This window comes from Alexandromys fortis, unplaced genomic scaffold (assembly GCF_014885135.2).
Source record: "Alexandromys fortis isolate MF-2015 unplaced genomic scaffold, M_Fortis_MF-2015_v1.1 scaffold_80, whole genome shotgun sequence".
NCBI classification, from domain to species: domain Eukaryota; kingdom Metazoa; phylum Chordata; class Mammalia; order Rodentia; family Cricetidae; genus Alexandromys; species Alexandromys fortis.
This window is the reverse complement of record NW_026068174.1, coordinates 6644572-6667949: the sequence shown is the minus strand read 5'-3', so window position 1 is coordinate 6667949 and position 23378 is coordinate 6644572. Positions and strand designations below refer to the sequence as shown.

Genomic DNA, 23378 nt, shown 5'->3' with positions numbered 1-23378 from the left:
CCATTCTAAAGAATCCAGAATGGAGGAGACGACTGTGCCTAGGCATGGTCTCCTGGTGGCAGACAACCAGTCACATGTGGTCTTGGGGCTTCATACTCTGTTTCCTCTTTGTACCACAAACTTCATATCACACTCCTAAGAGATGTATTAGGGCTGCATTGAGTACATGAAGCTATATACCAGGACACGCAATGGACAAGAACTCTCAGCAGGGGCAGGAAAGATGGCTCAGAGATTCTTCCAGAGGACCTGAGTTTGTTCCCAGCACCCACATACAGCGGCTTACAACCATCTGCAATTCCAACTCCAGGGGAAAGTGACACCTCCGGCCTCTGCAGGTGCACATACTCCCATACACATACCTACACACTCAGACATCTACACACACACACACACACAATTAAAAATAATTAGGGGACGGTGTTGAGACAAGATATCTCTACACAGCCTGGCTGTCCTGGAACTCACTATGTTAAACAGGCTGGCCTTCAACTCAGAGATCTTCCTACCTCTGCCTCCCAAGCGCTGAGATTAAAGGCATGCACCACCACGCCTGGCCCAAAGATAAGTTCTTAAAAAGAAACAAATAACTAGTTTTAGGGAGGTAGGGATGTAGCTCAGTTGGTGGAGTGCTTGCCTGGTGTACGCGAAGCTCCGGGTTTGACTCCTAGCGCTACACAAAGCAGGCCTAACAGCACACGCCTGTATTCCCAGCACTTGGGAGGCAGAGGTAAAGTAATGGGAGTCCAGGTTATACTCAGCCACATGGCAAGTCTGAGGGCAGCCCGGGTTACATAAGGCCCTGTCTACAAATAAAATAGTAAGCGGCTTTGGAATGGACCTGAACTCCTAAATTTCAGAACATCTGTATTCCCCACCCCTCATAAAGCCACAGGTGTGACCCCACAGTCCCCCCTTCAAAGGACTGAGCTCAGGCCAACGATGTGCTAAATTCCTGTTTTCCTATGTTCCTGCTCAGGTTAGAAAGACCTCCTGAAAGCAACAGGCCAAGTTCCCGTGACCTCAGGCCCAGGGACTAGTGCCAAGGGCTCTCTTGGGTCACAGCTATCTCTCAACACAATGCTGCAAGGACATTAACTGCCTGGACAGGCAGCAGGAGAGCGCATCCTTTCCCTTCCTGAAGGGCCAACAGGAAAAAATATACCGTGGCCCCCCGGGGCTGTCTGAGGGGAATTTCTTCTCTCTGACACGGTGGGCTCACGGTGTGGCACCTGGCTCTTCTTCCATCCCTGGCTTTACATCTCACAGGCTTCAGCCTGAGCTCTGGCCTGACGAACTCTGAGCTGCTTCCAGGGCGGAAGCAAATCACGTTTGTTTTCTCTACATGAGTTACAGCCACTTGAGGCTTTCCACATAGGAGGTCCGACCTGTGTCCCCAGCCTGACCCTTGCCTTGCCACAGGAAGGCTGCTGGGCTCTCAGGAACAGGCTCCAGGGACCAGGAAAGTGGCCCATTTTCTAGAGACCAGGACATATAAACTCACATGGGAAAACAGCACTGTGGCATTTCCCTCTTTTCCGCAAGCTTATCTCTCCAGCCTACGGACAAAATAAAATTTGGCAATGGCTCACAGATACTGGGTGGACTTTTTTTTTTTTTTTGAGAGATCATTTATCTGTGAAATAGTCCTGACTGTCCTGGAACTCACTCTGTTGTAGACCATGCTAACCTCAAACTCACAGAGATCCGCCTGCCTCTGCCTCTCGAGTGCTGGGATTAAAGGCGTGCTCCACCACTGTCCAGCTTGGGTGGACATTTTTAAGGACTAAGCAACAGCAGGAGACGACAACAAGAAGAGAAGAAGCCCAGCTAGGTGGCCATCTCCTCTGAGCCTCAATTTCCTCACTGGTAAAGGCAGAGGACTACTACACAACCCTCAACAAGCATCCAGGGTAGCTCCCTATAGCCACATTGCCCAATACTATACACTTGGTTAATTTTGATTAAACACAATAATAGACAAGTCTGTGTCATTAAACTCTGAGACTCACTCCTCCTCGCCAAACATGAAGTCTATGTTGTATGTTGCTCAGGTCCCAAACTGGAAACTCAAGTAATCCACCTGCCTCAGCTTACCAAGTAGCTGGAACTGCAGACACACACCACACTCAGTTATGAGATTCCCTTTCTTCTTTTCACTTTTCTGGTCCTTTAAGCACCAGTCCAAATCTTTCTCACTTTATCTCAACAAGTACTTGTAACAAATAAGAGATGATAGCCAGGAGTGGTGGTGCACACTCCTTATTTAAACCCAGCACTCGGGAGGCAGAGGCAGGCAGACCTCTGTGAGTTCAAGGCCAGCCTGGTGTATAGCTGAGGAACAGTCCCCCAGGATAGGGTGGGGCAATCGAGGTCACGAACACAAATGAGTCAAAAAGGACATAATGAGGAGTAGGGTCCCCAAGCCCAGGACACTTCCTAGTCTAGAGCACAGCACTGGTCCCCATCATCTGACCAAGCGCCATGGAGGTAGGCATAGCAGGAAGGGCTATCTATTTTCCATCAGCTCACAGGGCCACAGTCACCCAGCAAGGTAGGAAGTGACAGAGCTCTCAGAGCTAGGAGGAGACACAGGCAGGGATTTAAGAGATGGTGGCTTCTCAGATGACTCTGGGTTTTTAACGTTTCTGCTACCAATTGCATCTCTACTTGAACCCATATATAAACACTAACAGAATATATACTGTGGCTACAAAGCATACACACACATACACACACATACTCACATATATACACACATGCACACACATACACACACACACACACACATACACACACACATTTCATGCATTATCTCCCCAGCTAAGTTCTAAGTGCCGTGGACAGCAGTATCGAAGGGGAGGGCAGACGGCATTGGATTGTCTTCTAATCTCTACGTGCACACCATGGGGTGCGCACACCACCATACACTAATTTCCTTTGTCTTATTTAATGAATAGAATCAACCTTCATTACACTCTAAGTAAGTTTATTAAAAATGTATTCCTAGCTGTGTAGTGGTGGCACATGCCTTTAATCCCAGCACTTGGGAGACAAAAGCAGGCAGATCTCTGTGAGTTCGAGACCAGCCTGGTCTACAGAGTGAGTTCCAGGACAGCCAGAGCTACACAGAGAAACCCTGCTTTGAAAAACGAAAGAAAAAAAAGTAAGAAAGAAAGAAGAAATGGAGAGGAAGAGGGAGAGGGAAGAAGAAATGGAGAGGAAGAGGGAGAGGGAGAGGGAAAGAAAAGGAAAGGAAAGAGAGGAAAGGAAAAGGAAAGGAAAGGAAAGGAAAGGAAAGGAAAGGAAAGGAAAGGAAAGGAAAGGAAAGGAAAGGAAAGGAAAGGAAAACATTCCTAGCCAGACAATGGTACCACACACCTTTAATCCTAGCTCTTGGGAAGCAGAGGCAGGTAGATCTCTGTGAGCTCAAGGTCAGCCTGGTCTACAAAGCAAGTTCCAGGACAGCTCAAAACAAGCAAAACACCTTCCCGCAATCTGGCCCTGACCAAGGTTCACTGATTTGAGTGTGTGGCAGTGGGGGGTGGGCGTCTCACCAGCTGGCCAAGGAGCTCCAGAATTCTGCCTATCTGGGGTCCAGTGTGCATCACTGAACCCAGCTCTGACTGGTGCTGAGGATCTGAACTCGAGCTCTCACGCTTGCACAAAGAGAGCTTTGTCCACTGAGTCATCCTCACAGCCTTGGAGTTTGGTCCAAAGAGACCTGGTCTTATTCTGTGGCATGTTCACAAGTGAGACCTTTGTCCTTCCAAACCCAAAGACCATAGCCACCTACTTCTGGGCGTCATCACCCACAAAATCACACCTCCCCAGATGTATTTCCAGACAATCTGACAAAGGAGCTGATGCTTCCTTAACAAGGTAAAACTGTCCCCGCTGATGGCAGACAGCCATGTCACCCAGCCGTCTCCAAACCCGCATCACCTCCTCCGCCCCACACTCCGGTTCTCCAGCAGGATCAGATGAACCGTCTCTTCTCAGCTTTCTCCTCCGTTCCCACGTGCTTATTTATATCTGGAACATCTTTCTTTCCTAATCCACTGGACTACCCGCCCCCTCATTTGAAAAGGTCACTTTCAAGTTATTCTTCCCAGAAGGCTTTCTTGAAGTCCCTTTCTTCAAGCTGGGGTTCTTCCCCACCCCCGGTCCTCATGTTAAGAGGCGAGGATGAGCCAGGCTCCTCAGCCGCTAACTCGATGGACGGAGCAAATACTCCGGCCAAGCTCCACAAATGAGATGCAAGCTCTTTCCAGCAGAAGACACTTCATTTTCTTCACAACCACAGATTTTTATCATAAAACCGATTCTATGTGACACATCTGGAAATCAGAGACCTACCGCTCATAGATGCCATTGTCGTAACAACGATCACTCTGACATATTTATTCCAACCTTTCTTTTTACGTATCTGCGTAATATTGTATATGTAACTTGGGATCTTGCCTTTCTGCACACAGCAGAAGTATTGCCAGCGCTACGGCACAGCAAAGGCTGTGTTTTCAATGGCGGTTCCACACCTTCTGAGGTACGGTGACCTATGGAGCTCCTCCATGGCTGGTGATCATGTGTAAGGGTTTCCAGTGTCTTACTGTTGTTCACAGAGGAGCGCTGCTGTCCTGGGGTTAGAGCCGTCGAACTCTTTCCATTCTTAAGCCAACAGGCATGGCCACCAAACGGCCACCAAGCCCAGCAGTCACAGGGAAGCTGGGGCACGGATTCAGGTTCTCATGTTTGCTGTGCACAGTTCATTTTACGATTCACTGGATCTTTGCAAAATTCACCTTTCCTAACTGTTTTTCTCCATTCATTTAATAAACATTCTCAGAGCAACCCTTTTTTTCTTTCATAAGCAACCAACTACATGACCCTAAGAAAATTAATCTTAGCTTTTCTCAGCTACTCCATGCAGAAAAGAACAAGTAAGGTTCTGGGGAAGGGGGAAGATGCTCAATCTTCCGTGAGAAGACTTTGATGTAACCCTTGCACATTTTTCCCAAAGCAACAGATGCATTCCTCAGACGGCAGGGGAGAGGACTCTAAGTGGAAGAAATTACACTGTGAACACCAGACCCTAAAACCAAGAGACTTCAATAATGAAAAGAATTGCCCCTGCGTTTTCCTGTTTCAGATCTTCAGATTTGAGAGGTGTTGGGTTTTCTGAAACTATAGTACACTTTAGTACATAAAAATCTGGATTAAACACAAGCTACAGCTACCTGATACCAGTTACCACAAAAGACCAGGCATAATACAAATGCCCAGCATGGGGAAATCTTTTGTTCCTAGATAAATCAGAACGCTTCTAGAAGGGAAGGTGACTGACAGCTTTAGAAAACGAACTTCTGAATTTATCCAAATGGGCAGTGGGGATCTCACTGCTTTGTGTCAGTCCGGGAGGGGGCCTTCACGGAGGAGTGCAAAATTGTCTTCCAAGCGTTCCAGCCACTGCACAGTGGAGCACGCCATGCCAGACCTTTTACTTCTAAGTACAGTGTGATCCTGGGGTTCTGTGCTTCAGTCCGCAGCCGTGTCTGTGCCAAGGCAGACTTCACTCATACAAAGTTACACAGAACTCAATCTTTTGTCTCCAAAATTTTTTTTAATTTTCTTTTGTTTTTGTTTTGTTTTTGGAGACAGGGTTTCTTTGTGAAACAGTCCTGGCTGTTCTGGAACTCACTATGTAGACCAGGCTGGCCTCGAACTCACAGAGATCCACCTGCCTCTGTCTTCCGAGCGCTGGGACCAAAGGAATGTACCACCACCAAAAAGAATTTTGTCACCTGTTAGTAAAGTCAAGAATTATAATAGCTGGATGTGCTAGTGCACACCTTTAATGCCAGCATCCTGGAGACAGAGGCAGGCACATCTCTGTGGATTCATGTCTAGCCTGGTACTGCACAGTGAGTTCTAGGCCAGTGTTATAGGAAGCATAGTGGGGGATGTATAAATAATAGTAAGTAGGAACCACTTAATAGTAGGTAGAGGACAGCTATATGCACATATACATGTCTGTAGGTGTCCAAAAGGCCACTGAAGAGGCATTCTCTGATGGTGTGAGTGGTCATGGGTCAGCAATGACAGTTGAGATTTTTTTCTCTGTATGACCTTCCTTTTATTTGAATTGTGATTAATGCCATTGTTGTTGTATTTAATACAGAGCCCGTGTGTCATCATCATTATTTGTGTGGTTCTGAGGACTGACTGAACTCAGGGCTCGGAGCATACCAGCCAAAGTAGTCTACTCTGAGTCACATCTCAAGACCGGAATTTTTTAATGTGCTACCCTTCAAGAAAATATATTGATTTCAGATGCTAAATCCATTGTGCAATAAGTACTTAAGCACACATTTCTATCTGCATCATACACACACACACACACACACATACACACACAAAATCTTTCCTGGAAGAGTGCAAAACACTATCATCGTGGGTTATTTGGGGGACGAAGACTATTTTATGGTTAAAAGCTGAAACGCTTTCCCTTGCAAATGGAAAGGAGTTCATATGCTAAATCAAGGGATATCGTGGCTTTTAATGTTCACGGTCAGCAGAAAGCTGCTATTTGTGCTAGATAAGACAGGTCACCATGTCTTCCAGAGATCTATACTGGCCTGGAACCCCTGTGTCTGGCTCTGTGACAGAGTGACGCAAAGCCAGTGTTCTGCCAGTCTCTGCAAATGCATACCTCCCCTAAGTCCTAGAGAAAAGCAGGGCGTCCAAGTGGTATTAAGTAGTACTTTACTCCTAAGAACATTTGTACAAGCTTAGAACAATATGTCTCAGGGTGAGATCTGGGGGCCTTGTGCAAACCGAGGAAGCTCATTTCCCCTGAAAGTGCTCTGGGCTACTTGACTCCAGCTCACCCCCAGCCTAACATGCGAACAGTTAAGATTCTTCTGTGCCAAACTGAACCGAATCTAAGGGATTTGTGTGCAATCTTTTTGTTTTTGTTTTAGTGAAAAGGTTTTGTTAAGTAGCTCACAGTGGTTTTGAACTCTTGTTCCTTCTGCCTCCATTTCCCAAATGCTGTAATTATGTGGGCAATCATAAAGGGGCAGATAAGAGTTTGGCAGAAAACAAATCCTTTTTAGAATAAGATAAAATTCTTAAAATGCATGGACTGATTTATCCTACAAAGTCAAATATTAAGAAAATACAAATCTGTCTACAACAAAGCCCTAGGTCTTTTTGTAAGTTGTAGCATCTTACCGTTAATTCTGAAAGTAAATGCCACACTTCAGTAGCCAGTGGGTCTCACCCTGGGGAGGGAGCAGCGAGAAAAAGACTCCCTTCAAGCTCTGTCAGGGCTCTAATGAGCAGGTGAAGGGGGCCCTGGGGTCGGAACAAGGCACTCAGTATTGTCACGTGACCCTCAGAAGGCACAGGCTCTGGGCCTCCCAGGACAAAGGAGCACCCTCAGCTACATGCCAGCTACCGAGTGTCCATGGATTGGCTACAAGGTCCTCCGCAGGAAACAAATGTGCCAGCATGCCCTGCGTGCCCCTCCAGCACAGCAATTCTGCCCCTTTAAGGTGGGAATTTTGGCCAAGAGGAAGGAAAAGCGCAATAAGATCACCAGCCATTGTGACCTGCAACCAGCAGACAGGGGGAGCATTGCAAACCCCAGACTGCAGATTGTCAGGTGCTCCTCAGCAGATCCCACAGCTTATGCGGGAGAAGTGATCACTTAGGAACAAATGCAGTTTACCAAGTGCAAGCCACCTCACACCATCTTTCCTGAAGAGGAAGCAAAGGACTCCCAAGTTCTCCGTCCTTCACACGCTAACCACGGGAGAAGAGGACCCGCTGAACAAGTAAAGGCTGTAATTATCCTGGAGGGGGGTCTCTGTGTCCTGGGAGTCTATCACCCAGGCTTAGCCAGCATGTTATTAACCCCGTGGAGAAAGGTCAGGGGATCACACAAAACTCAAACATGTAGTGGACACATCAGCATACAAAACGAACTCAACAGACTGTGAACACGCATGACATCTAACCTGACTTGAAAATGAGAGGTCTGAGAGTTTGGATTCGGCCCTGATGTGTCCAGTCGTCTGGCTGGTAGAGAAGCCTCTGGAAGTCCTGTCGCCTGAAAAGGTCATTGTTTCGATCTCCAGCCAGATGTGACTGACAGGAGAGCAAACACAAGAGTTGGGGAGGTGACTCAGGGGGTATGAGCGCTATTGCATGAGCATAATGACTTGAGTTCGAATCCTGGGCACCCATGCAAAAATCTGCTAAGGAACCACACATCTGTAACCTTAGTGCTGTACGGGGCAGAGACAAGAAGCTTGCTGGGGCTCGCTGACAGCAGCCTCGCTTCAGATTCCGTGAGAGATCGTGTCTCAAAGGAATACGGCAGACAGTGATAGAGCAGGAGGCCCAACATCTTCCTCAGGTCTCTATGACACATGCACCCCACACACACACACATGTGTATGTCCCACAGACACACACACCACACCATAAACACACACACACACACACACACACACACACAAAGGAAAGAGAGGTAGAAGGATGCCAGGTGTATTTCATGCTCTGGGCAAGTCTAGAAAGATCTGGACAAAGGGTGATGTGATTGGCTTGCCCCTGTATTTGCCTGTGTTCTTTTTTGTTTTGTTTTGTTTTGTTTCTTGAGACAGGGTTTCTCTGTGTATCCCTGGTTGTCCTAGAACTCTATAGACCAGGTTGGCCTCGAACCAGAGATCTGCCTGCCTTTGTGTCCTGAGTGCTGCGATTAAATGCGTGCACCACTTCCAGATGGCTGCAGATGGTTCTGCAGGCTAGGAGGTCATCTGAGAGAGGACAGACTTCTTGAGGAGATGGTAATGTGGTCACCAGAAATGTCCTGGCATAGCTGAGCTGTTGGTGGCAGTGATGTCACTATGAGGAACGGCCCACCCCAGCCCACAGTTCAGACAGCAGAGTGGAGGGGTGGGAAGCCATTAGGCGGCAAAGCAATGCACACCTGCACTTCTCAGCTCTGGGGGCTAAGAAGCATCCTTTCCAACCAGGGGTTACTGACCACCCTGAGAAAAAGAAGGAAGCATTGAAAAGCTCAGGAGCACGGCAAGGAGGCAGAGCCAGAGGACGTGGAAGAGAAGAACGAACAAACTGCATGAAGATGGGGGAGACTACGGGTTAAGGGACGGAGGAAACAGATAAGATGTCAGCCGTGGACCTTCCCTGGAGCCAAGCAAACGGAGTGGGGAGGGTACAATTTATGAGAAATGATATTGTAGCTACACCATTAAAGAGTCAGCGAGGCATTCCCCGAGAGGACTCCAAAAGACACAGCACTGAGAACTTGCACATGCACGTTCACGGCGGCGCTGAACACTGCTCGTAATGCTACGGCACGGAACCAATCCAGATGTCCGCCAACAAGGGCTGGACGGAGAAAATGTGGTTTGTATATACAGTGGACTTCTCTTTTTTCCGGCCATCGGGAAGAATGGAGTCTGTAGGGAAGTGGATGCAACTGGAGATAACCATATTACATGAATTAGGCCCGTCTCGGAAAAACAGGCATGGAATGCTTCCTCCCATTTGTGCGTCCGAGATTTTATAGAGATACATAAAATCACTTGTGTACACAGGACAGGGACATGGAAGTAAAACAGTCCAGGGGAGGAAAGGGGACTAAGCAACAGGAGGGAGAAGAGAAGGGAAGGTAGGTGGGGGACATGATGAATGTATGGGAGCCTCCTTAGGTCACAAATAAATACCACACACAGTGAATAAACACAATGAAAATGTCCACAACATTTTTTTTGACATGGAAACTCACTGTTCTGTTTTGTGTGTGTATTCTTGTGTGTCGTTGTGGGTGTATGCACCCAGGTAGAGGCCAGAAATCAACACTGGGTATCTTCCTTAATGATCTAACACTTTATTTTTTGAGACAGAGCCTCTCCCTGAATCTGGAGGTTGCAAACTCTGCTAGTTGGTTGGCCCACAACCCCCAGGACCCTCTTGTCCCTACCTTTCCAGCACGGAGACCACAGGCAAGGACCACATGGCTACTGAAGATCTCCAGTCCTCACGCTTACGAGGCCAGCACTTATCCATCTCTCCAGCCCCACTTTTCCTTACCTGCATGATGTGTAAGGATTGCTATAACAGAAAGTTTACAAATAAAGAACAAGAGAAATGTGCCCAGGGTCTCTTCTGCTCATGCCCAGTGTGGAAGAGGAAACAAGACCCATTCAATAGAACGAAGTATGTGATTGCATTATCATAGACTTGGTCTAGAAATACAGTCACATTCAAGGTTAGGGATACAGACTACCAGATAGATGGCTTAGCAGTTAAGAACACTTGTGGCCCTTCCAGAGGACTGGAGTTTAGCTCCCCAAACATTGGGCAGCTCAAAACTGCCTGCACTCTGGCTCCAAGGGGATCCGATGTCCTCTTCTGGCCTTGGAGAGCAACAACACTCACGAGGCATATACTCAGACACACTACATAAGCAAAAATTAAGTAAATCTCAATTTAAAATAAGGATATATGGTAAGTGTACAGTCTATGCTTGACATGCATGAGGCCCTGAGTCCAATCCCCAGCACACACAAACATATCAATATGTCACCAGAACAACAACAGACAAGCCAGTCACCGAACTAGAGAGAAACTAGGTACCATGACAGAGCACTGGATGCTTTGGAAGGAGGAGGTGTGCCTAAGGAAAGACAAATTTCTCCTATCTATAATCAGAATAAGCATAAAGTATAGAAAGAACCATGAAACGCCTAAGTGGGAATACTCCATGCCAGCCACTGTTCACACTTCCCGTACATGAATTCCTTTAACCCTCAGAAACAACCCAATGTAGCCAATGGCTACAGCTAACTGCATTTACTGACCAGGAAACATGAGACACAGAAACCATGTAACCTGCCCCAAAGTCATGAAGCTAAAGTGGAAGCCGGGACACAAACTTAGAGAACCTGAATCCCAAGTCTGTATTCTTTCTGTTATACTTTAAAAGCTCACGTATAGGGCTGGAGAGATGGCTCAGAGGTTAAGAGCATTGCCTGCTCTTCCAAAAGTCCTGAGTTCAATTCTCAGCAACCACATGGTGGTTCACAACCATCTATAATGGGGTCTGGTGCCCTCTTCTGACCTGCAGGAATACACACAGACAGAATATTGTATACATAATAAATAAATAAATGCTCACGTATAGTGACGGGGCATTTCTGAAAGCCCATGGGTATAAATGACCTTGGAAGTAACAGGCAAGTCACGCCTGAAACTAAAAATCCCCGCAGTCGTACCCACATCCCGCCCCCTCCAGAGCTCCCAGGGCCATGCTGTGACTTTTTTTTCCTGTTGTGAGTTGTTCGACCCAATCTTTAGATTTTTACATCAAACTTAGAAATGAGTAACAGATAAGGCAGCTATGCTCAGAGCCACCAGGATCAAATCAGAGTTCTCGTGACCTGATCACGGCTAAAGGGAAAAAAGGCAACACATCTGGGATTTTAAGCAGACTAGATCCATTCAGATTTTTATCCCAGAGATACTGACCCAAAAAGACAAACAAAAGCTATAGAGTAGGATGTACCCGAAGAAAATTCTCCAAGTAATGCAAAAAAGACCCCTGCCACACAGTCCAGTGGACCCCGCCACACACTGCTTCGTGACTCTTCACGAACGATCTCAGACGAAGGCACCCTTAGTGTGGAAATAGTGCTTGGATTTATCTGAAATTGGCACCTTTACAGACATAGTCGTGGGGGGAGTAAGGGGTGCGGGTAACAGATCAATACCAATAGAAGGGAAAGCTGAATGTTAATTTTAAACTGTTTCTGAAAAAGGATTTTTCTCATGTGTAGCTCACACAAAGAAAAAAAAGTACACCATCTCTCTGGCCTGAGAGTTACGACCAGAGAGCAACAGAATATTTACATTTTGCTTTTAATCACAGATGCCTCAGAACAAATATCTCCATTACCGGGTTTCCCTCCAGAAGAACTGTGTAGGACAACATGCAATTGCTATACTTCTCCTTGTCATAAAGCGGAGAGCGCATGTTTGAGGTTCCGCTGGAAGTTGGAGCAGCCGTTGCTGAAAGCCTCATAAAGGGGAGGACTGATTTAGTCCTAGATCTCCACAGGACACCTCAAGTTCAATTTTGTCACTGCACAAAAGCACTAAAGCCTCCCCGCAGGCTTTGCATAGGATGAAGGGGAGTTGGGGGTACTTCACTGGCTGAACTAAAATAAGCCAAATCATTAAAGAAAGGGGGGGAAGAAGGGAGAGGGGGCTTAGAAATCACCGCCACAGAAAGGCAGCAGGGAAGAGACAGCTGGGCTCTCCTGCCTTGCCAACTGCTAGCAAATGTGTTAAGTAGTTAAACTGCACCCGGCTCATCCAGGAGTGCTCCGTGCACTCTTAGAGTGGGTGCTCATCACTCCAGTCCGCCTCCCTGTGCTCCGTGCACACTCAGAGTGGGTGCTCATCATTCCAGTCTGCCTCCTCCTGGGCCACGAGGCAAATGTTTCATGGCCTCTGAGGGTGTCTGAGGCAAGTGTTTCACAAGAAAGATTTTCACGAACAGAAAGAAAAGACTCAAATTGAAGAGAGATCAGGGAAACTTTTGCCCAACACCGTGAGCCCACTCATCACTGGTTCTCTTTACTTTAACTCTCCGATCCTTAACTCATTTGGAAATGTTTAAAGCTAAGTATCCACCACCCCAATTACTAGTAGCTGGCAGAGGACTAGACATGCATTTTGAGCTCCTGGGAAGGACGGCACTAGAGAAACATTTATGAAATATAAAAGCATCAAATGACAGGTCTGCATATGAGACTATTTTAATGCATTAAGTCAATGTTTCAAAGAGGGAGCGTCATGCTTTTTCCTATTTTTGAACGCAGAATTACAGGGCAAAGCAATTGCACAAGAAGCTACTGACTCTCCCGGCTGGGACATCTATTTGCCCATCAAAGACTTTTTGAAATCTCGGTGATAGTGTTTGCTTAGAGTGAGCAAGGCCCTCGATCTGATCTCTGGTAACAGACACAGACACACACACACACACACACAGACACACACACACACTTTAAAGTTCATTAAGACTCAAACAAACAAAAGGGCTGGAAAGATGGCTCAACAGTGAAGGGAGTGCTTACTTGCAGAGAAGACCTGGTCCCATTAACCTCGGGGCAGCTCACAACTGTTTGTAACTTCAGTTCCAGGGAATCTAATGCCCTTTTCTGACCTCTAGGGGCTCTTGTATCCACATAGCACACAAATATACACGAACACACCCACATATAAAACCATTAAAATTAGAAAAAAAGACTACATGCAGTGGCAAATGCCTTTAATCCCAGATACAGGAGGCAGGAAGCAGAGGCAAGCTGATCTTTATGAGTGCAAGGCCAGCCTGGTCTAAATATTAGGTTCTAGACCAGCTGAGGCTAGGCAACACGACCTTGTTTCAAAAAAACAAAACAAGGGCTGGAGAGATGGCTCAAAGGTTAAGAGCATCTTAACTGTACTTCCAGAGGTCCTGAGTTCAATTCCCAATAACCACATGGTGGCTCACGACCATCTAAAATAAGATCTAGCACGCTCTTCTGGCCTGAAGGCACACGTGCAGACAGAGCACTGTACACATAATAAATAATTCTTTTTAAAAAGAGGGATGCTAGAGACTTAAATAAATAAGTAAGTAAATAGATAAATAAAATGAGAATTTCCGCATCCAGGAGGCAGAAGCATGAGGATCCAGAGTTTACAGACAATCCTTTCCTTAAAAAGAGAAAGAAACAAAAGCCCAAAATACTAAAAACAAACAAACCAATAACAAAAAACCACTACAAACTGTACAGCGTATACACAATTTACTTGGTTCAGGTAAGGCCCACTTGTTAACATCAAATACTAAGAATGAAGTTACATAGTAGCAGAAATAAGTGCACATTTGTTTTTGTTGTTTTTGTGTTAGCTGTCCTGGAACTCTCTCTGTAGACCAGACTGGCCTCGAACTCACAGAGATCCACCTGCCTCTGCCTCCCAAATGCTGGGATTACAGGTGTGCGCCACCACACCTGGAAAACTGGCATATTTCAATTCACACAATCTCGAAACCACCATGAGTTATCAATCTGAAAAATCAGAGACCTGCTTTCTATGACATCATCCTGTTTCCCGGCACCTAGCACAGATGACCCTCCCCTTCCTTCATTTGGATCCTGTCTTCTTGGAGCTAATAGTCTGATGGAAAACACTAGGAAATCTTCCAAAAATCCATGCATAAGGTCTATGGGCGCAATGGGTTGGTGGCACATGCCTTTAATCACAGCACTCAGAGGGCAGTCGAATCTCTGAGATCGAAGCCAGCCTGGTCTACATAATGAGTTCCAGGAGAACAGTCTACCTAGAGTGAAAAGTGTCAGGGAACATCACACCACACCCATGGATGTGTGTTATTACTATGTGTTTCTGGAGGCGTGACAGTAATGAGGCAGTATCAGAGAATCCAGGACTCACGGTCCATCTTGTGATGGTTGGGGTCCATTCAAGATGACCACCTTTCATGTAGGACCTTGAATGGACATCTGAGTGAAGTGAAGGGGAAACCTGTAAAGATCACTGAGTAGAAATAAAAACCCCAAATACACCGATCTGAGAAACACTTATAAGACAAAATAAAGGCTGGCAGGATGTCCCAGAGGGTCATGGTGATTACCACCAAGCCTGATGGCCTAAGCTCCATCCCCAAGGCCCACACAGTGGAAGGCCAGAGTCAACTGGCACAATTTGTCTTCCACATGCTACAAAGCACACCACAAGATACTAATTCATTAAGACAAATTGATACGGATAGGAAAGCTTCTAAAAGATGGACCTCAGGAAGCTCCAAGCCCAGTCTGGGCAGAGAAAACCATGGCATAGCCCAGAAATGCAAATGAGGGAGCCCTGTGGCACCGTGGAGTGAGAGACGAGCAGCCAGACTTTGGACTTGAGGCGTTGTGAAGTTGTTTCTTTTTTCAGGGACTATAGGGGTCCTGGGGTTGAGCCTAGAGCCTCCTGAATGTTAGATAAGCTACACAGGTCCAGCCAGGAACTGTAAATCTGAACTTGTCATTCTGTTCTGGAACGGCCTAGAGAGGTCCTGCTCAAGACAGTGGCAGAGGCCTGGCACTTGGTTGTTCAACTGGCATTTGCACAGTGGTCCCCAAGAAGGTAAAGTACAGAAATGGTGAGCAGACGGTTAGAAAAGCTTACGGCATGTCATCAAAACATCGACATACAAGTTGGTGATCCGTGGTCTCATCCGCTGAAACAGGACAGCAGCTGGTATATACTGTGTGAGGTCGGACCAGTGTATGAATGACTGAAAATGTATTTATGTAAAAAGGATGCTTGCATAGACCTTGTAAAATGTTCTGATCTGGAAAATGATTTGAGGGGTGAAGATTAGAAGCAGGGTCTCCTAGAGAAGGCAGCTGGTAGGTAAAGGTTCATTACCTACCACAGGAAATGGGAACTCAGAACCTGTTGACTGCAGGAATGGAGAGATGGGAGCAGGGGTCAGAGCTACCAGTTACTAAAGAGCTCAGATTAGCTAGAGCCCGTGCCTTCAGGGTATGAGCTGTAGAAGATAAAGAAACTTGGCTCCGGGTATTCAAAACTTCTCCATAACTTTGAGAATCATGGCAAGATATGCAGCAAGAATACATAAGAACTTGAGGGTTCACGGGATTCCTGATTCAGAGCTGTTTCCCGAGTGCCTTGGAATAAGCATAATGGCAAATTAATGAAGTGCACAAACCCAACCCCTGGTGGTACCACTGGGAATTCAGACTGTGAAGAAAGAAAAAACACAGCCTAGGCCAAGTCTACACTCTCCCCCAAACGAAGCTGTGCAGCCAGGAGCCACACTTAGTTCAGAACAGGGGCAGCTGGAGCTTCAGAATCCTCAAGCCCTATTTAGAAAAAAAGCCTGCCACGGGACCTTCTCAAGCCCTGCCCGAGCTACAAACAACACAGAGCATCCTTCCAATTCATGCAAATAGTGAAATGAGCCTCCTACCGAAAGGAAGCATGACACACAGGGTTGGAGAGAAACCAGGGCAAGTGAAATCAGTGGTCCTAACTTCAACCTCATTGCCTTGCTCTGTGCTCTGGTTCCCGCTCCAACCCAAATGGGGAGACAAACCCATTAAAAAGAGCTGTGCACAGTCATCACCTGGAAGATGGGACTGATCCGGCCATGGAGAGGAGTCTGGGCTCATGTAGCCTACAGAATTCCAGAGCAGGGAAGGGAGGCGACTCCCGGAGAGGGGAGTGCCTACAGCTCAGAGGCCCACTGTCCATTTCCCATGTGAAAGAGCATCCCCACACTGCCAAGACTGGGTGGCTAGAGCCAGCCAAAAGAGGTACCTAGCAGCTTTGGTAAATCACAAAACAAAACCGACATTCATTCTTTCTTCCAGAGTGGTAACCTGGTCATCTCTGAGCTGACAGCCTTCACCATGTTGAGGCTCCAGGGATCAACCGCAGGTGCTGGCAACTACAGGAACTGAGACCAGCGACCCTAGGTACCTTCCAGAAGGGATATCTGACATTCATTTGCTTTTGCAGTTTTCGTTCTTTCGAATCTTTCTCCTTGGTTGTTACCACTTACAGGGCAATTCTTTCAATCCCTTCATTACATCCCCTTCTATAGTTATAAGGCATTGATTTGGCCTGGAGGTGGTGGCGCACACCTTTTATCCCAGCACCTGGGAAGCAGAGGCAGGTGGATTTCTGAGTTAGAGGTCAGCCTGCTCTACACTGCGAGTTCCAGAACAGCCAGAGCTACGGAGAAACCTTGTCTCAAACCACTCTCCCCAAAGTGAGAGGCTTGAGGAGTTTAAAAAGTGCATCATAGGAGATGTGAGAGCAGTTATAACGCAGAGCACTTGCCTCGAATGCACTAAGCCTCTGCCTCCATCCCGGGCATCACACAAGCCTGGTGGGTAGCACAAGCCTGTGATCCCAACACTAGGGAGGCCAAGGCAGAAAGGTGCGAAGTCAGAGTCACAGTCAGCTACTCAGTGAGTTCAAGAACCGCTTGGGCTGCAGTGGGACCCTAGGAAGGAAGAAAAGAAAAGCTGGGCTGTGGTAGTCCTTGCCTTTAATCCCAGCACTCAGGAGGCAGGTGGATCTCTGAGTTTAAGACCACCCTGGTCTACAGAGCAAGTGCCAGGATAGCCTGGGCTACACAGAGAAACCCTGTCTCAAAAAAAGGAAGAAAGGGAGGAAAAAGAAAGACCTCACAACAGGCTTGCAATTCTGTGACGTGACACAGGCCAGAGCCAAGCTCTATAATGGATTATTCAATGTTGTAGTAATTTATTAATAACTGATAGCAGCATTTATTGAGCATGTACCATTATGCAGGCATGGGCATATCGCCACACAGCCTCTACAACAATCCTATAAGGCAGGTGCTGTTGTCCCCATTTTATCAATAAGAAACGTATGGCACAGAGATGCGGGGTCCTGCACAGGGACACACAGCTAATTAATAGCAGATTCGGCCCTGGACCCAAGCAGAAAGGCAAAAGAACTTTGATTCTTAGCCACTAGACTATTTCATTACATGGAGAAGATTAAAACACACATTATAAATAATAAAAGAGGGGAAAGGCCTCTCCAAGAATAGGACTCTGATTACTTTAATTGGACTGTTGTCTGTTATTAGAACGATTCAGATGGAAACACAGTCCCCAATGAGAGCCTGTCCTGGCTGGCTGAGGTTCTTTAGGAACAAGGCAAAAGCCTCTAACATGCAGAGCTGTATCTTTGGGGGCATTTTTCACTGTCCTGACAGGGGGTGAGAGGCAAAGCCAAAGTGTGTGTCGGTGTTCTCTCACCTGGGCATAGCAGGAAGACCAGAAGACATAGCGCTTAGAGACTGGGTTGGCACGAGATCTTGTCACATCCAAAGTACCCACAGAGTTCAACAGAAGTCAAGGCCATAGCTCTGATTTATACTACACCAAAAGAACCATCCAGAACAGCCAGGGCAAGCAGCCCGCCCTGGACGGCTGCAGAGCGACTCCACTGACTCTGTTTAAAGCAAGTAAAGTCGGAGGCTGGGCCAGATTCACCCCCAACTCTACTGCTTTACCATCTGACTTCCTTTTCCCCGTTCCAACTTCCTCTACACGTTCCTGTCATTCAGAAAATTTACAGACCAAATCGAAGTCCAATACATCTGTCCAGTCCAAACATCAGTGGTTTTGCTCCCCTGATGTCAGAGCACCCGTGACCAAATGCTTTGCACTAGCCACCCAGTCCAGGCAAAGCCAGGGCCTGTGGCTTTAAAACCAAAACTTGATGTTCACTTCTGACATGACTAAGTTGATCCTGGAGCCAGATCTCCAGTTTCAACAATTAACTTAAAAGTCTAAATCATCACCAATTTCCAACTGTTCATCACGTTCTGGTTCTTCAGAAATCTGAAAAACGTCCACTAGCCTACTTAGTAAAACAAGCCCAACCGCCTTAACGTGAGGATTACAGGCTTCCTGACACAGCCGCTCCCATAAGCGCATTCAAAGTTTGGTTATCATCTAATTACAATTTCCATACAGCTATGTAATAGTGTGCGTGTTCTGGGAGGAAAAAGAAAAGCTTCTATTGCTTTAGTCCTACCACTAAAACAAACAGAAAAAGGAAAGATGACTTTCCGTAAAGAAAAAGGAGGGAGGAAGAAAAGATACCGGTTTCCTTGGCATCGTGTGTTCTCACCCCTCCACTGGAGGTGAGGGAACTAGGCAAAATGCAGGCTGAACATACATGGCCAGCCCCAGACTTTCTTACTACATAGAGGAGAAATTAATAAAAGAAGAAAAAGAAATACCATACAGCATTTTCATTCCCCACCATAATTTTTCAATTTTCTGTAGAGAAATGCCAGCCAATAACTAATTAGAACCATATCCTTTGTTATCCCAACGGGAAGAAACACACAAATGGTTTTAAGGACAAATGTTAATGAGAACTTTAAAAAAAATGTAATCTGGAACTTGGGTTTCCCTTCAGGATAAAACAAAGCGCTCTTCTCTAAAGCCATTCTTACAGTTGGGGAAACGGCCTGGCCAGGTCCCTCAACAAAAGTTAAGTGTCCACCCACAAGTGTTCAGAGCTGGGGCACCCTCATTTTCCACTTTCCTTAGGGTGAAATTGGAATTGCAAACTCACTGATTTCTGTGCACTCCGATTTCAAGCCGCAGAAGACAAAGACTCGGCCACAGAAGAGCAATTGCGTTTTATTTAAACCTCTCTGCTTTCAAGGCGGGACATGGTCCCGTCCACAGTGAGGACACAGCCCTTTCAATCTCCAAGGCTGGACATGGTCCCGTCCACAGTAAGGACATAGCCCTTCCAATCTCCAAGGCGGGACATGGTCCCTTCCACAGTGAGGACACAGCCCTTCCAATCTCCAAGGCAGGACATGGTCCCTTCCACAGTGAGGACACAACCCTTTCAATCTCCAAGGATGTTTTCTACAAGAAACCCATGGGGGACCTGTGTTACCTGCAACACAGACATTTCTGGGGCCAGACACTGAGTCACCTGTTCTCCACCATGGGAGGGCTTTAGGATTGGTCCCTAAAGAAATGAACTGAAGGGTGTGAGTTGGGACAACGGCACAAAAATGAATTTGGGAAGCAGGGTCCGTGAAGCCCAGAGGTAGAAGGAATGCTTACTTAGCATGTGCAAGGATTTCATGCCTAGCACCACAGAAAAATAAAAAAATGAATAAATACATAAATAAAATCAAACTAAATGTTTAAGATGCTGGCTTAGGATTTAGGCACATCCAGCATTCTGAACTGTATTTTCAAATAAGAGCCTGCAGACCCATGTCATCCAGATGTTCATCTGAGTGGGACCAGGCAGACCAGGTGAAGGCTACGGAACACTTTTTCCATGCAAAGGGGTAAGCCAGCATAGAGTAAGCCTCTGTCATATCAAATATATCCCTACTTTGGGGGAGGGGGAGCATTAGGCATTTCCAAAACATCTCAGTTTGCTCCATAGTATTTTTGCCCAGCAGTTTTATTTCCCCTTCTGGAAAAACTACAATAGGCCGTAAGTCTGGAACATTCTGCCATACACTGTATATTTTCAAAAGCTAGAAATCATTTGTATTGCCCAAAAAAGACATTGTTTTAAACAGATTTTAGTCTACAACAGAAACACGCCATGACAATGAAATTTTTTTTCAATAAATATTATGGATTCTTCCCTAAAGGATCATCAAAACAACCACCAAAAAAGAAGGATTTCCACATTTTTAAGCAAAAAGTACCATTCATGCATATAAATCAAATAGGGGTGTAATAACTTGAAAAAATAGTTAAGATGCAAAGTCTTGCTTCTGTGTGGTTAGTGGGCTGATGTTTTCTCAATGTTAAATTTATCAACTGTATTTCTTAAACTGTATTTCAAACTTTAAATCTCACATCTGTGCCTTACACTGTTTTGAGATGAATGATTTACTCAGGACATTTTGAGGTCAAATTATAAGCCGTTTGCTCTCACTAAATCTAAATCATTCGTCTCAACATGATTCTGTACACATAAAAGGAACACGTGGCATGTGTTACCACCCTCCCTGGAGGAACCTAAATGCCCCCAGAATAGCCTTTCTCCTGGGCGCCCCATCAATTGAGACACCCCTCGGAAAACGAAAGGGCCGGATTCATACATTGCATTAGCCACGCGAATTAAACAAGGGCACGCCGAAACTTTTCCAGCTACCACTTATTACAAAACGTCTTGAATTTATTTTATTAAACAGACGCCTTCACCCAACAGATACACTCTGAAACCCAAACTAATTTCATCAGCAAACCGGTGAGCCATTTGCTGTCTTGTCATTCGTCTGTACGGATGGGATCAATTCTGCATCTAATTCGAAGTCTACCAAGACAGCAAACGGCCCACCACGAAACTACGGCATCTACAAGGACGGGGCTGCTCTGGGCCTGGGAAAATCGCTGGACAGCCAGACAATGAAAAGCTCCCCGGTGGCCACTAACTCAGCCCAGGGGGCGGGGCGGGGGGGGAAAGGGAAGAAAGGGGGAAAGGATTGAGCTCCCCTCTCTCCCTGAGTACACGGTCAGCAGACCCCTCCGGGTCCCTGGCCATAGGGGAGGGGGCCCTAGGAAGGCAAGATCTCTCTGGGAAAGAAAGGAAACTTCCTGGTGTGGGCATTATGGGAAGGGGGCTAGTGCCCTCCCCCCCACACACTACAGGTATCTGCGGGGAGTCAAGTAGCTGGAGGAGGGTGGTGGTGGTCGGGGAGTGGGGAGAGCAGAGCACCTCCACCCCTGCGCGATTCCCAACGCGTGGACCTGAGGGGTGTCAAACTTCCTAGTGTGGGCGCAGTCAGGCACTAGCACCTAGGAGTTGCCGCGAGCGCCCTAACCCGGCGGGGTCCTGGATGGGGCAAGAGGGGGGAGTCAGCCAAGACAGAGAAGGCAGGCCTGAGGACAGCGGGTGGGGACGGCGAGCAGCTGGCTCCCGGAGCGTGGTACGCGCCTGCAGGCCGGGGGCGCCGCCGGGCCCGCGCTACTCACCTTCCGGTGCTTCTCCTTGTAGGGCAGCGCCAGCCATGGCATGTCCCGCACGAAGTCCTGCCACTGCCGCTGGTCCTGTTCCGAGGACACGAAGACGATCTCCAGGCGGTGCGGGGGCTCTGGCTCAGCGGCCGCGCCCGCCCCCGCCCCGGCCCCCGGCCCAGCGGCCGTGTCCCCTCGCAGGCGGCTGTAGAAGGCGGCCAGGCTGGCGCTGAGCTGCGCGCAGGGGGCGCTCAGGCTGCACCCGAAGTAGAGCCCCAGCAGCGCGATGCCGCGGGCTCCCAGCGAGTGCACGTCCACCTCCTCGCCGCCGCCCGTCACCAGCTTGTCGCCCAGCAGCTCCTCCAGGAAGACCGACATCCTGGCCCACCGCAGCCCCGGCACGCGGGCGGGCGGGCGGGCAGGCTCACGGCTGCGACCCGGCTCGCTGGTCCGCGCGGCGGGCGGAGGCAGAGAGGCGGCCGCGGCGGCTGGGAGGGGAGCCCCGCCCACCGGGCCGCCCAACCACTCCCCTCCATAGCCACGCCCCCTCCGTGGCTGGCCCGCGCTGCGCAGGCAGGTCCAACAGCTGGCGCCTTGGCGGGGGCCTCCGGTACGTGGCCAAAGTAAGAAACCTGACCCGGGTTCTATACCAGGACCAGAATGCCCGGACCTAAAGCACGAGAAGGGCCCCCCGAACTGGCGCTTTCCGAGGCTGCCGCACCCCGGCCCCTAATTCCTCTTGCCTTCCACTTCTAAACCCTCTCCATACTGGAGTTCTGCACAGGTTCTTACTCTCTTCCCGCCTCTCCTGCTCCCTTCCCTAAACTAACCCTTAAGCCATATCAAACCCCAGTGACCTCGTATAAAACTTGTAGTATTTAACGTCTTCACTGTCCAATAGCACTGTATCAGGCTAGGTCTTGTTGAGCAGTCATATGTGCGCTTTGTGCTTGCTACTACTATAAGTAGACTGGTGGGCGCCACCTCTGTTTCTTGTGCCAGGCACAAGAGAGAGAATTCATAAATACTTGTGGCCTGATTACAAGTCCCAGTGTGGGATTTCAGTCCACAGGTCGCTGGAACCATTCCCTGATGGGAAATGGCTCTCTTCCATTTCCGTAAATGTATGCAACAGATGGCGCAGCGTCTCCGAATCAGCGTTGGCTGCTCTCCTGACTCGGCTCCATAGCTTATCTCAGGTCTGCTGGTAGTTGAGAAAATTCTAAGAATCTTCCCCCCATGTTGAAAGATGCTTTCCAATGCTTGGGAAGAACCTTGATTCAACAAATGGCCTTATGGCAAGTCTCCTGACCTCCCATTACCCCTATGCACTGCACACAGGACAAAATGTATACCATCACACATACACACACACACACACACACACACACACACACACACACACACACACACAAGAGGACCATTGGCGTGTATCAGCTCAGCAACCAAGAACATTTTAAAAAGAAAACCCAACCAGCGGCCACCCTCCAAGGCTTGGAAGTTATTTCTTTCGCATCTGCCGCCATCTAATGGAGGAGTGGAAGAGCGAAACTCCTAGCAGCGCAGCACACAGAAGGGGCCAGAGATTAACTAGCTGAACACAGAATACTTTAATTATACAGGTTTCCTCCACTACATCACACACACACACACACACACACACACACACACACACACACACACACACACACGGCGTGACGTGAGAACATTTAAACGTCAGAACACAACCTTGAGCTCTGGCACAAATGCCCCCAAGGTTCCCAATGT

At 47.6% G+C, this 23378-nt stretch overlaps 1 protein-coding gene across 1 annotated transcript in view; it reads right to left on the bottom strand.

Moving 5' to 3' along the window:
* Positions 1-22095, bottom strand: part of Nxn (nucleoredoxin) — a 145713-nt gene extending 123618 nt beyond the window's left edge. The window contains 1 exon segment of the mRNA XM_050128800.1: positions 21630-22095. Coding sequence (XP_049984757.1) covers positions 21630-21989 — 360 coding nt within the window. The 5' untranslated portion in view covers positions 21990-22095.
* Between the last annotated feature and the right edge of the window lie 1283 nt (positions 22096-23378).